Source organism: Prosopis cineraria, unplaced genomic scaffold (genome assembly GCF_029017545.1).
Source record: "Prosopis cineraria cultivar Desert tree isolate PC_DT_omini unplaced genomic scaffold, ASM2901754v1 PC4, whole genome shotgun sequence".
Taxonomy (NCBI): Eukaryota; Viridiplantae; Streptophyta; class Magnoliopsida; order Fabales; family Fabaceae; genus Prosopis; species Prosopis cineraria.
The window spans coordinates 1179596-1192444 of NW_026555335.1; the positions used below are offsets into that span (position 1 = coordinate 1179596).

Below are 12849 nucleotides of genomic sequence, written 5' to 3' on the forward strand. Positions count from 1 at the left end.
CTTTTGATAAAAGGGTCTAAAACATAAATTTTTCATGCTTTATTTTATCACTAACTTTCATTATTAATACATATGATTAATTTGTTTTTAAAATTAAAATTCTCCTGTTCTTGCTTGATTTACGAAAATTTAATTCTTCTTATACAAACATTAACAAACAAGAAGAAATTCACTCAAATGTCTAGCTGCTCGGCAAGCAGACAAGAAGGATAGCTTGGCCATGAAAAGCAAAATCTGTCACGGTCATACTCAAATGTTTGAAGTTGGTGAATATTGATAGAGTATTAGTCACGATGTGGTGATTGTTGAGGAGGCTCCTGATTAAGCCTCCCTTCGCTTTGTAAACTTTTGCTCGCTTGTTTAGTATATGATTTCAGTTCTGTAGTAAAATAATAATAATAATAATAATAAGAGTACTTTTGTGTGATCCTTGATATGTCTTCATGTTTTCGATTCCTGGGTGCCAGCACTCTAGCCCCTGCCTAAGTAGTTCAGTACAATCGCATCATGAAAATATCAAAATAGAATATGGAGAGAAAGAACCGTTTTATTTACTTGACGACCCTAAATGCTGGATCAGTGGATCAGGATTTTCCTTCCCTATTTGAAAGAAGCATTGTGCTTGAATTACTTTCTAGTTCGATTTCTTCCAAGTGAATACATTTGAAGGTCTGGGTCAGTAGCTTAGCAAGACTGTGTTGTATGTGTGTCAAAAGTGTGTGTGTGTCAAAGTCCCACATTGATTAAAAGAAAGACTCTCCTAGTGTATATATACTAAGGAATGAAGTGGGCTAGTAAAATGGGCTTGGAAGAAAAGTGGCCTCGCGCACATGAGACAGGCCAACTCAGGGCAATCGCAGTTGAAATCAGCCGATTCGCCCCCCCTGCGCGCGAGTTCAAGAGGTAGTGGGTTCCTTTACGTTTGGTCTCCGTTGTTCTGTTCCCTCGTTCCACCGAGGAAGTGCTTGTTTAATCCTGGGGAATTGCCGGCCGTCTGAGGGTGTGCCGAAATAGTTCTTAAGGACAGTGTCCTTCTGGGTACGACTCAAGCAACCAGTCGGGAGTTTGCTGTTACACACGTTTGCCGCCGGTATTATTCAACAGACTGAAAACATCAACTTTACTAGTTGTAATTCAATTTCATGGATACATAAAAGCCTACAAATCTGCATAGGATTCAAATTTTATGGTCCGCACTGCGATCGGGATCCTGACGAAATGCTTGCCGTCTGTCCATATTAAGCTCCCGAATTTGTAATCTCCAGTCAACTTTTGGGTTGACACAAAAGTGACATTGTACGAAAGAACTGGGGTTGCTGAAGTGAAGCTCAAAAGTTGAGGTTTAACTCTAACTTTTGTGCCATATGGAGCCTTCACTATAGCTTTATAGGCTGCAGTTACATTTCCCACATTTGTCACCGTTCTCGTTACTGTTACTGTCTTTTTCAGATTTGGAATTGATATAGAGGGAAGATTCAGGTTCAGTCCTGGATTTTTCTCTTTTCCACAGCTTCTGATTGTTTTGGTGATTCTGCTGATTGATCCACTGCTATAGCTCAGAGAACAGAGGAACTGAATATATTCCTGGGACTTAACGTCATATAGGAGCCCTGGATCAATGGCTTTGTTAGGGTTCACTAGTCCACCCCCTATGTCAAATGGATCAGCTGCTTTACGAGTAGAACCCTCTTCAGATATAACGTCTCCATCAGTTGCAGTCTGAGAAGCTGCAATTTGCATTAGTAATTATAAATAGTTAGGTTTGGTCGAAGAATGACTGCAAAGCATTTGGTGGGATGGTTTCCAACTGGTTCACCTGTTGTTACAAGAGCTGATCTTATTGCTGCAGGTGACCATGTTGGGTGTTTTGATTTGAGGAGAGCTGCTATTCCTGCTACATGAGGACAAGACATTGAAGTTCCAGATAAGAAGGCAAATCCACTGTTTGGCGTCCTGGCTTTTGGCGGATATGCAGCTAAAATGTCCACACCTGGTGCAGCTATGTCAGGCTTATCATTGCCCGAGTAGAAGTTGATGATGGCACCATACAAGTAAAAACAGAGTGAGAGTAATGCCTTGTTAATTTATGGTGAGATGCTGATAAGAAAGTTTACTATATCAGAGTTGACTTCATAGACGTTTTCTAACTTCATTTGTCTCCCCTGAAAACATAAATTATACGCCTATGTGACTACAAGTTGTAGTGCCTTGGTATCTTGTACGCTTCTGGTTTTCTTTCTTGGGATGGTTCTCTCGGTTCATGTCACACTTTATTTGCAAGCGGCTGTTTTCTATTTTGACACCAACAACTGTGCCACGTCTTTTTGTTTGCTGAATGTTCAGCATGATTCATGAAGTACACGTAAATAAGATTGAAATCTGTTCTGTAAGTGAATGTCCCTTTTCTTGGTCTTTCTACGTCTCCCTCCTCTCTTTTTTTTCCCCATTTGTTTCCAGCGATCAACGAAGCGAAGAGGAAGGGCAAGTTGAAAACTCAACCTCTGCTTTTATCTTTGGAAGAAGTTGGTCATAAAGAAAACAAAATCTTTTTCTTCCCAGAACTATGAATTGCAAAGAGGGGTCAATTTTTTCTGGTTAAAAAAAAAAAAAAAAAAGAGGTGTCAACTTCTTCAATCATGTTCTAAAGCCTCTCTCTCGAAAACCCTTCAACTTTATGTTCACTCTTGTCTCCGTTTCATAACAGATTGGCCTTATTAAAACAAGGGGGAAATGTATGCCTAATAACTAAGAATTTGAAGTCCTGGGAAGTGTGAATACCTTCAGCACGGTTGGAGATATGGTACTTGGTCCTCTAGATGAGAAAGACGCTACTCGAGGAGATGCCCATTTTCCAATAACGGTCTTTGGCAAACTCAGTTTTGCAGTTGGGAACCTTCAACGTATCCTCAAAATCAATTGTTAAACTCTGAAAAAGATTCAGCAAGTAATGTCGTCAATTCATTAACGGTTCCTCACCTTGCCCTTCTGATGTAGGATATGATTTGTGTTCCGACTTCATAATCTACTTTAATACATGGAATCAAACCGCATTTGCTGAGCCCATCCTCATGAAATTGCGCATATATTAGTCCAACTCCACCTGCCTTTTGTACTGTGATTGATGCAGAAAGGATATTCTGTTGGTCTGATTCCGAGAGGCATAGAACAATTTTGCCTGCTGCTACTGTTGCATTCAGACTTCCAGGCTGGCAGTCCTTGCTAGAAAGAAAGATATGGACTGTTGTGACAAACTTAAATGAATGGGACAACAAGAGTAATTTAAAGTTTAGTCCCATATGTTCTGACCTGAAACAAATTCCTTCTCTTGTGGTTCAAAGGGTATCATTCAACTTCTCTGCGGTCTGTTTAGTACTTGACCACCTTGTATTTTCTGTCATAATTTTGACAGAAAACATAAAAGACTATTAGGGAGTTGAACGAAACACTTTAAACCACATAGAGGCAAACAGGTTATGGGCCAAACTGTCTCAGGAAAATAAAAGGCAAAAATGGATAAATGCGCAGGAGGGTTCTTACGCCAAATCATCTTTTGGATCTAGCGCTATGCGTTCAGAGTATGTAAGCCCTACAAATCCAATATCACGTTCCCCAGTATCTATGGACTGTCCCTGCGTTAGATCAATGCTCACTGTGTTACATTTTAATCAAGAGTGCCATTTCATTGATTTGGTTTGAAAATGGTTGATCATACCCAGAATGTGTGGTTATTTCCTAGAGTAATGGCTGATGGAAATCCCCTGTCTATTGTGGTGGCTGCAACTGTAATTAGCCAAGGTGCAGTATTTGTAATGGTTTGTGATTTGGGGCCATCATTCCCAGCAGAACAAACAACTGTGATTCCCTTGGCAATTGCATGAAAGGAACCGATGGATATTGTATCACGTTGATCAACATATGAGAACAAAGGAACATCAATGCCTAGAGAAATAGACAAGACATCTACTCCATCTTGTATAGCCTTGTCAAAAGCTTTTAGGACATCAGCATCTGTGCAACCTCCAACAGGCATGCCCCAGCAAGCTTTGTAGATTGCTAAGTGAGCCAAAGGGGCACCTCCTCTGGCTAAACCACTTGCAAGTCCGCTATAATTTGCTTTTCCTACAAAATACCCTGCTGCTGTTGAAGCGGTATGAGTGCCATGACCAACACCATCTCTTGCTGAGAGAAATTCATTGCTGTTATTTGAATGGATGAGCTTCTTAGTCTGGTTTGGTATTCCTTTTGCAAACCATCGAGCGCCAATTATCTTCTTGTTGCAGTTGGTGGAATTGAAGTTCTGTCCGCCTTGGCAAATGCCTTTCCATCGTGGCGGGATGGGACCCATTGCTTCGTCGTTAAAACTTTCAGACTCAGGCCAGATTCCTTCAAGAAACCAAATTCATCTTAGTCTATTTGTTGTGTGTTCTAGTTTATTTCTCTGTTTTTATGAAAGAGGATAGTTAGTACCTGAGTCTATGACACCTATGATGGTTCCTTGACCGAAGCTGCTTCCTGTAGAAGCAGTTCTTGAGAAGGGGTGGCTAATCCCAATAAAGTCCCAGCTTCTGGTTGTATGGAGTTTGAGAATACGATTTGGAATGACATGGACAACACCCGGAAACTCTACACCAGATAGTTCATTGCTATTAAAGGTGATGAAATGGATTGCATATCAAAGGTTCAAATGAAAGTAAACGAAATACTTGCAATTTCTTCTGCCTGAGATTTTGTCAATCTTGCAGCAAACCCAGAAAACCCGTGCTTATAGCTGTAAAGAATTGAGGTTTTTGCTGCTTCTTTGCTTCATTGCAAAAGCGAAACACTTGCCGTTATTATTATCTTCGTGGCTCTCATTGAAAAAAGAATCAGGAATTCGAGTCATACCTTCCTAACAATGAAGTTAGCATTTTGTGGTGATACTTTTTTGTAGTTTTTGGATCATCATATATCTTATCTCCCATATACACGATGTGAACCTGTAAGTATCCCTTTGATTAGTAAGCATGCATGCTCAAATACAGACTTGGACGTAATTGCAGAGATAGAAGCTAAGTTGCACTCACACTATTCTCTGCCTCAGCAAATATCTCACAAATGATAAGACAGTTTTGGAGTAAAAGAAGGGCAAAAATTACAAACAAGTGGCTTTTACTTGCGCATCTCCAGTTTCTTGGATTGCTATCCATTATAAGAGAGAAATTCAAAGGCTTCAGAAAATTTAGAGCATGTTGAGAGTTGCAGCAATTTCTTGTGTTTTATAAAATTGACTTCCCATTATGTGTGATGTTTATAGAACTTTATGGAAGTGACAAAAGATTATGTCCTTTTCTTTTATCTGGTTCACTTTTGCACTTTATGTTCAATCAGAGAAAAAGCAAGCGGAAATACTCTTACAAGCAGAATGTATTTGCAGTGCAAAATATGACGGTATACAGATACAACTTCATGGTAAGTTATCAAAGCACTGATTGGGAATATATATATATATATATATATCTTTTGGCTCTGCTATTTTTTAACAATAAAATTGACCGGTATAATATTTTTTGTTGCTCTTAAATTAGAAGTGAATTTTAGAGGACGAGATTTTACAAGAGGATCATTACAAGTTGCAAGACATTATTTCAAACAGTACTGGAGTCCATTTTGAAAGTTGTCCACCTAGATGCTTTTCAAGGTGGTGTTGTACCAGAAAACCTCTCCATGTTGAGCACTGCGACATTATTATTTTCTTTCATTTCATTTTGTAGCCATCAGTTGTATGCATCATGGTGGGTTCATTTCAACCTCCTCTTTCTGAGATTCCCATTTCAACTTTTGCTTTTCCGCCTTATCCAATCACAGTACAGTCATGGGTGGGGAATCAGCATAATATTTCTTTCAGGGAAAAGTAAGATTGCCCTCTCAATGTGCAAACCCCACTACAATTTCAATTTCAAAGGGCCTAGATGCTCAAGCTTCAGAAAGCTGGCTTCTCAAAAAAGGTTGGAAGTGATTATAATATGACTTAATTTCAAGTTTCATTATCAGGGTTTGTTTCCAATTTCCATCACAGGCTGCATGCAGTTCTGATATGTTATTTGGATGAGGAAGTGGCACAGTGACGAAGAGGAAGACTGGTTGAAATAGAAACGTGCACCCACAATGATTAGATCTTTCTGGATTTTCCAGTTCTTATGTAAATGTAATCATAGTTATGTTGTTTTGTCCCAAGAGATAAACCCTGCTTATGTTTCCGTCCTCGCTTATTGGATTTAGGAAATCATGCATTACGTACAGACATATCTGACGTGTTAAACACATTATTTATTAATAAAATCTATCTTCCCTATGATTACATTTGTTATAATTATTTGAATTAATTATTCTCTATTGTAAACCAAATTTACCTGCAAATAAGTACCGTATAATCGTTGTTTTGAATTTTGTTAAGATGTCTTAGATTGATATTTCTTAAAATTTATTTTATCAGCAAATGAATGATTGGAATCATTGTAGTCACGCATTTAGAATAGAAGAATGGCACGAAAATAATATTTGAGATTTAGTTTCTCTTTTTGTGTGTTTAATCATACTGTAGACTGCAAGTAATTCGAATTGCAAGATTTATTAATATTTTATTAAAAATACGAATTACGTGAGCATTACCTACTCTTTGTCAAGTTGCTGAGGCCAGCCTAACCACAACTAAAACTGCCTTCAAATGACGAGGCGCACACGTGTTTCTTCTGAAATAGCTGGAACTGAATTGTGGCGGAAACGCTAGTTCATTAATTAATTAATTAATTAACAAAGCTCAATTTTATGTGTATTAGTTGGTATGGCAAAACAAAACAAAAAAAAAAACAAAGAGAATAACAAAAGGACTTGATAAAGTTGGCGCTAATTCAATGGAAGAGAGTGAGAGTGCAAGTAGAAGCTCAACATGGACATTGTTGGTCAGCCCATTATTCTTGCCTCAATCTATGGATCATTGGATTGATCCATTAATTAATTCAAACACGCACGTTGTTGAGGCACCTACCACTCCACAAGGCAATCTCTTCTCTCTTCTTTCTTTTTTTTTTTGTGTATTTAAACTCTTCTTTTCTAATTACACTGATCATTTTAAACGCAGGTCCAGCATCACCGTAAACAAAATTGAGAGAATGACACTGTTAAATCGAGGAGGAGATTTTCCCTTTTGTTTTTTTTTTTTGGGCTTTCTGATGGGGGGTGATTGGGGGTGGTCCAATGAGACAGAAGTGATCAAATGTGATAGTAAGACAATAAAAAAGTAATTTTTGGGAAGAAAATAAAAAATGTACTTGAAAAAGAGGTGTTTATATTTTTCATTTAATTTTTTTAAAAATCCTTTCAACCTATAAAACATTGTATAAGTAACCAGAAGAACTAGCAACTCATGGACTAATGGTCTTCCAAAAGAGAAACGCAAAAACAGGTGTCCACGATATATGTTGCTGCACACAACTACCAAATCCATCTTCTCAAATAATAAACAATAATGTGGCAAGAGGACGTGACATGATGAAACGTTGCTTAAAAGGTAAAATCCAGCAGCATACATCCAACCCAAACCATCTTACAAAGCCATCTGCCTTAAACAAAGCAGAGGGGGAGGGGGAGGGGGAGGACCCCACACCATGTGCCCTTTCATTTCTCCAGAAAAGTCATCCCTGCTTTTCCTCAGCCTCTTTCATGAATAAAGCTATTACCCACTTTTATCTGTAAATCCTTCACTTATTGGTGTGAGAGTGAGGCCCTTGTTACTTTCCCCGCGCATCTTGACGCAATTCTCCGCTGATTGTGGTTCACTTACGCGCTTTTGGCGGTGATGCCCTCAAATTTGATCTCAAAACGCTTTCTCGAAGCATGACTAATATCTAAGGTTTTAAAAACCAAACCGGTCATTGAACCAAACGAGACACTGGTTCACGGTTTATTGGTCGAACCATGATCGAACCGGTTGATATTAAATTAATATATTTTTAATTTATATATCATAATTAAATAAAAAATACATTTAAATATGCATTTTTTCAAAAATATATTATAGATGCTTGATAATATAATTTTTTTATTAATAAATACATAATTAATATTAATTATAACTGAAGCTTTTCATTTAAATATCAAGAAAGATGTAATTTAATTTTAATTTTAATTTATTTTTTTATTTTTTTTAATTTTTTCCGGTTCTTTCATGAAAACCGGTCCGGTTTTTGACCGATTTTACCGATTCTCTGCTAACCAGTTTTTAAGGGTCGACCGAACCGCACCAGGAGCCGGTTCCCGATTCAACCGGTTGAACTGACCGGTTCGATCCAATTTTTAAAACCCTGCTAATATCACTCCACTAATCTCATTGAAAGCATTAAAATATACTTTTATCTCGTAAAAAGAATATCATACATACAATTCACATTCCTACGGGCCCTTCCCACCTCCAGCTCCCCCCCCCCCTTCAAAACAAAACCTTTCCACTAAATGAAGACTCGGACACAAAAAGTCAAACTAAGACATACCCGGGTTTTTTCTTGCGTAGACTCCCAGAACACCCGCAAAAAAATTAATTAAAATGATAAACTTATTTCAAATAATTAAAAAAAAATCGTGATGCTACTATTTGGTGATGCTGCTAGATCAAGCAGCCTGACGGCCTTCGGTTTTCATTGTACGTCCTTTGACCAAGCGAAAAGTGCCTAGATGATGTCTCTTCTCGGGATCCCAATCTTGTCACCTGCAATCCATTGAACCAAAGGAGTCTGCAAATCCCGAAGGTTTAGAAGGGATGCTTGATTGGGTTTGTGAGAGGGACATGTCATTGAACATTGTAGAAGTGCCTTCGTTGGCTTGCCATCTTTGCAGAGCTTGAGGTAGGCTCATGTGTAGGTCAATTCCATAACTTTCTTCTTCTTCGTGGTTAGTTGGTTTCCACTGCTCCACGAGAGGAACCAGCACATTCACTGCATGGCCCATGTCTGGCCTTTGGTATGGCTCGCGAGCAGTGCAGTGCCCTGCAAGCTCGGCCACCTTATATATGCTCTCCATTGTCTCCTCGTCCGGGTCTAAAGTTTGATCAATAGCCTTCGGGATGTTCTCTTTGTTGATTAGAACCCTGCGGAACCATGACACTAGGTGAGACCTTTCATCTGGGACAGTGTCATCCAATGCCTTTCTACCAGTGATCAGTTCCATCAAAACAACTCCAAATGCATAAACATCGACTTTGGTTGTCACTCTTCCAGTAGCTGGCAACAAAAACAAGAAATTCATTAACTGCAAGTAAAGGAATTTTGAGTATCATTCTTTTTGGGCTTTTACATGGCTACATGTGCAATTGTACAAAAGGAGAAGATATATTCTCAAACCAGAAGTGAACAGGATGAGTTTCACGATGCACAAATTGTAACGCAGGCCGAATTAATCCATCTTACCATTAGCGAATAAAAAAGTACGGTCACAAGGATATAACGAGGTATCATGAAAAATGTGACCATGTAAATGCCCCAATTATTAGTATGCATAAGGAACTGTTATCTAAACCTCCAAAAACACAGCAATCCATGGTTATTATCAACCGGAAGAATTGATCACATCAAAACGAATACTTAACATATACAATTATGGCACATCATATAAAATTCCCCGAGCCATCTACCAAGGAGAATCACAGGACACAAAATGGTGCTAAAAATAATTCATGAAACGTAAGAGAAAATGTAAAGAACTAGCCACAAAGCAGAAGTCAAAAGAACAACTAGTAGCCACGTTATTTAAGAATCCAACATGAATTCTTGCTTCTTCCAATGATAAGGTTTCTCCTCCTTTACTGAAATACACAAGGCTTGCCAAGCAGAAATCATGAAGCTGTACCAAAAGTTATAACCGAAATAATGAACAAATAAAAACCATAAAAATAAAATACAAGCTGAAATTTCCTACCTGCATATTCAGGTGCAAGATACCCAAAAGTTCCAGCCAAACGGGTCTCAACAGAATACTTTCCGTCAGGTGCATTTTTAACCAACCCAAAATCTGCGACCTTTGCTCTCATGTCATCACCTAGAAGTATGTTTGAAGGCTTCAAGTCTCTGTGAATGAAGCTTTGTTGAGCTAAGCTATGCAAATATTCCACTCCCCTTGCCACATCCAAAGCTATTGCTACCCTTTGCTTCCAAGTCAGAGGAGTGCACCCCTTCTCACGCCATTCAAAAAGATGCTGTGTTAGTGTGCCTTGAGGCATGTACTCATAAACTAAAAGCCTTTCATTGCCATTAATGCAATATCCTAAAAGAGCAACCAAATGCCTGTGCCTGACTTTAGTAAGGACTGCAATCTCTGCTTGGAATTCATTCAATCCTTTGCTTCCCATCGCAACAGATTCCATCCTCTTCACGGCAATTTTTGTTCCATCATGCAATTCCCCTTTGTAAACAACACCAAATCCTCCCCTGCCCAAAATGTTATCTTCACTGAAATTATCCGTTACTTGGCGAAGAACTTGAATCGAAATTGTAGCACTGCCACCATCAAAAACATGAAGGTCACTACGGTCGCCACTGCTCTGGCTATGTAACTCGCTAGGAACTCCAGCATATCCATTGGAAACACCCGATACATCAATTTTAACATCTCCCTTTCCATTTTCAGGATTGCTAACCCTTCCAAATTTCTGATGACGATTTTTTACATAACATTTACAAGAGACAAACAACACCACCGCCACAAAAAATAGGACAATAATGACTATACCTGCAATCCAGCCAGATGACAAGGAAGTGCTAGTTCCCTTTCCAGATGGACTTCCGGCCGGTGAAATATCACCAGAACCTGTGGTAGGACTAGTTCCATTTACTCCTCCTCCGGAACCAATAGTTTTTCCAAGCAAAAGATTGCCAGTAGATGTCAGCTTCACCTTTGATGAGAACTTGGGAACCTTTCCAGATAGATTGTTGTTAGATACATCAAGAATCTTAAGTTGAGGCAAAGTTGTCAAGCTCTCGGGTATTGAGCCAGTCAAATTATTGCCATTCAGATACAAGTTCCTTAAATCCGTTAAATTTGCAAATGCAGGTGAAATTGTTCCCCCGAAATTCTGCCTCGCCATATTCACCGTGGTAATCTTTCCATCTGTGCACACAATGGAACTCCAATCATTGCAGGGGTCATTGCCATCCCATGAATCTGCCAACTTAATCGGATACCCAAAAGCTGCAGCGATCTCAAGCAACGTCGTAACACGATCATCACAAGATCCCTGACTACTCTTACAAAAGCTATTCCCCTCAAGAGTAACCTGCACACCTTTGCCAAACTCAGGCATCGGGCCCTGCAGCTTATCATTGTCCAAAGAAACGTTCTGCAAGCTCGAGAGAGACATCAAAGAAGGTGGGACTACACCAGTTAACTGATTGTCCCGAAGCTGCAAATCAAACAAACTCTTGCAGTTGGACAAGTCGGGAATGGGACCTGTGAACTGGTTCTTCTGAAGCCAGACCTGAGACAACTGGGGCATCGATGATAACACGTCGATTGTACCGGATAATCCATTGACTTGATTGTTAAGCCATAAGTTTGCAATTTCAGATCCATTAAACGAGGCAGGCAACCCACCAGTGAGGTTGTTGTAAGAAAGACGCACCTTCTGCAAGCTCGGTAAGGAGTCAAAAATATCTGGCAAAGAACCCACGAGATTAGAGGTTCCGAGATCAAGAGTCACCAGATTCGAAGACTGGGTCAAATCAGTCGGAAACGACCAGGGTGCAAGGTCGGCGTTGTTGCTCAAGCTGAGGGTCTGCAAGCTGGTGAGCCCTTGGAAGCAACCTTCAGGAATGGAGGTGAAATTGTTGGAGTCAAGAAACACACTTTGAAGGGACGAGAGATTTGCCAGAGACGGTAAAGGACCGGAGAGGGCATTGTCCTGAAGAGAGAGGGAAGTTAGCTGAGAGAGAGAGTTGAGATCAGAAGGAAGAGTGCCAGAAAGAGACTTGGAAGCAAGGTTGATAGAGGTGACGCGGTTGGAGCTGTCACAACTGACGCCGTCCCATTTGCAGACAGAGGTGCTGCTGGACCAGCCGGAGGGATTGGAGAGGGCTTTGGCGAGCTTAGACATGAAAGCTGCATCATCGGCTATGGCGAAGGAGAGGAGAGAGGAAATGAGTATAGAGAGAGAAACTAGGGTTTTCAGTTTCGGGTGAGCCATTTGAGATCTGGAGAAGAAGAGACTGGGAAGAAGAGAAGATAGATATTAATGCCTGTGTGCGCGTTTGTGCGTACAAGCTGTGTATGTCACAGAGAGAGGAGGGAGGGAATTTTGGACGAGAGAAATTGGCCGGGTGTGGGTAACGGTGATGGACTATTGGGTGGTGGTGGGCCCCATTATACTCATGTGGCAGTTATGGAAGTAATGGTCACTTTTGGGTTTATTCTATTTCATCTATATTTGTTTCTTGTTCTGTTTTAATTTTAACGATAATTTCGTAATTTAGTTCTTAAAATCTTATTATTTTTAACTCGACATATTAAAAAATAAAATTTTCTAATTTAATCTTCGGTCATTTGTCTAGTTGAAATTAAAATGACCATTGGTGTTAAGCAAAAGTACAGTAGCTTCACAAACTAACAAACAAGTTATAAACAGATTCGTAACTTTTTTTTTTTTAATGAAAGATCCGTAACTAATAATCGATCCTCTTTTATTTCATTTGTTAATTGTTAAATCCAGTGAGACTTGAAATATTGTTTTAAAAATGGCACCTTGAATTTAAACAAAATTATATCAACAAGTGGAAATTAGGAATGCTAATCGTCAATAATCATCGCATGAATTTTTTTTCACGTTATACA

The 12849-nt window shown here is 39.3% G+C and overlaps 2 protein-coding genes across 2 annotated transcripts; both read right to left on the bottom strand.

Annotated features, from left to right (window-relative positions):
• Positions 1-430: 430 nt before the first annotated feature.
• On the bottom strand, positions 431-5304 carry LOC129308267 (subtilisin-like protease SBT3.9). Its single transcript, XM_054949331.1, has 10 exons — positions 5064-5304; positions 4885-4976; positions 4704-4801; positions 4468-4623; positions 3713-4383; positions 3538-3629; positions 2977-3219; positions 2779-2893; positions 1817-2009; positions 431-1727 (listed from the first exon to the last, which is right to left on the bottom strand). Exons 1-10 carry the CDS (start codon positions 5184-5186, stop codon positions 1159-1161), a joined length of 2352 nt encoding a protein of 783 aa, XP_054805306.1. The 5' UTR covers positions 5187-5304; the 3' UTR covers positions 431-1158.
• Positions 5305-8362: 3058 nt separating this feature from the next.
• On the bottom strand, positions 8363-12296 carry LOC129309153 (receptor-like kinase TMK4). Its single transcript, XM_054950555.1, has 2 exons — positions 9946-12296; positions 8363-9251 (listed from the first exon to the last, which is right to left on the bottom strand). Exons 1-2 carry the CDS (start codon positions 12203-12205, stop codon positions 8737-8739), a joined length of 2775 nt encoding a protein of 924 aa, XP_054806530.1. The 5' UTR covers positions 12206-12296; the 3' UTR covers positions 8363-8736.
• Between the last annotated feature and the right edge of the window lie 553 nt (positions 12297-12849).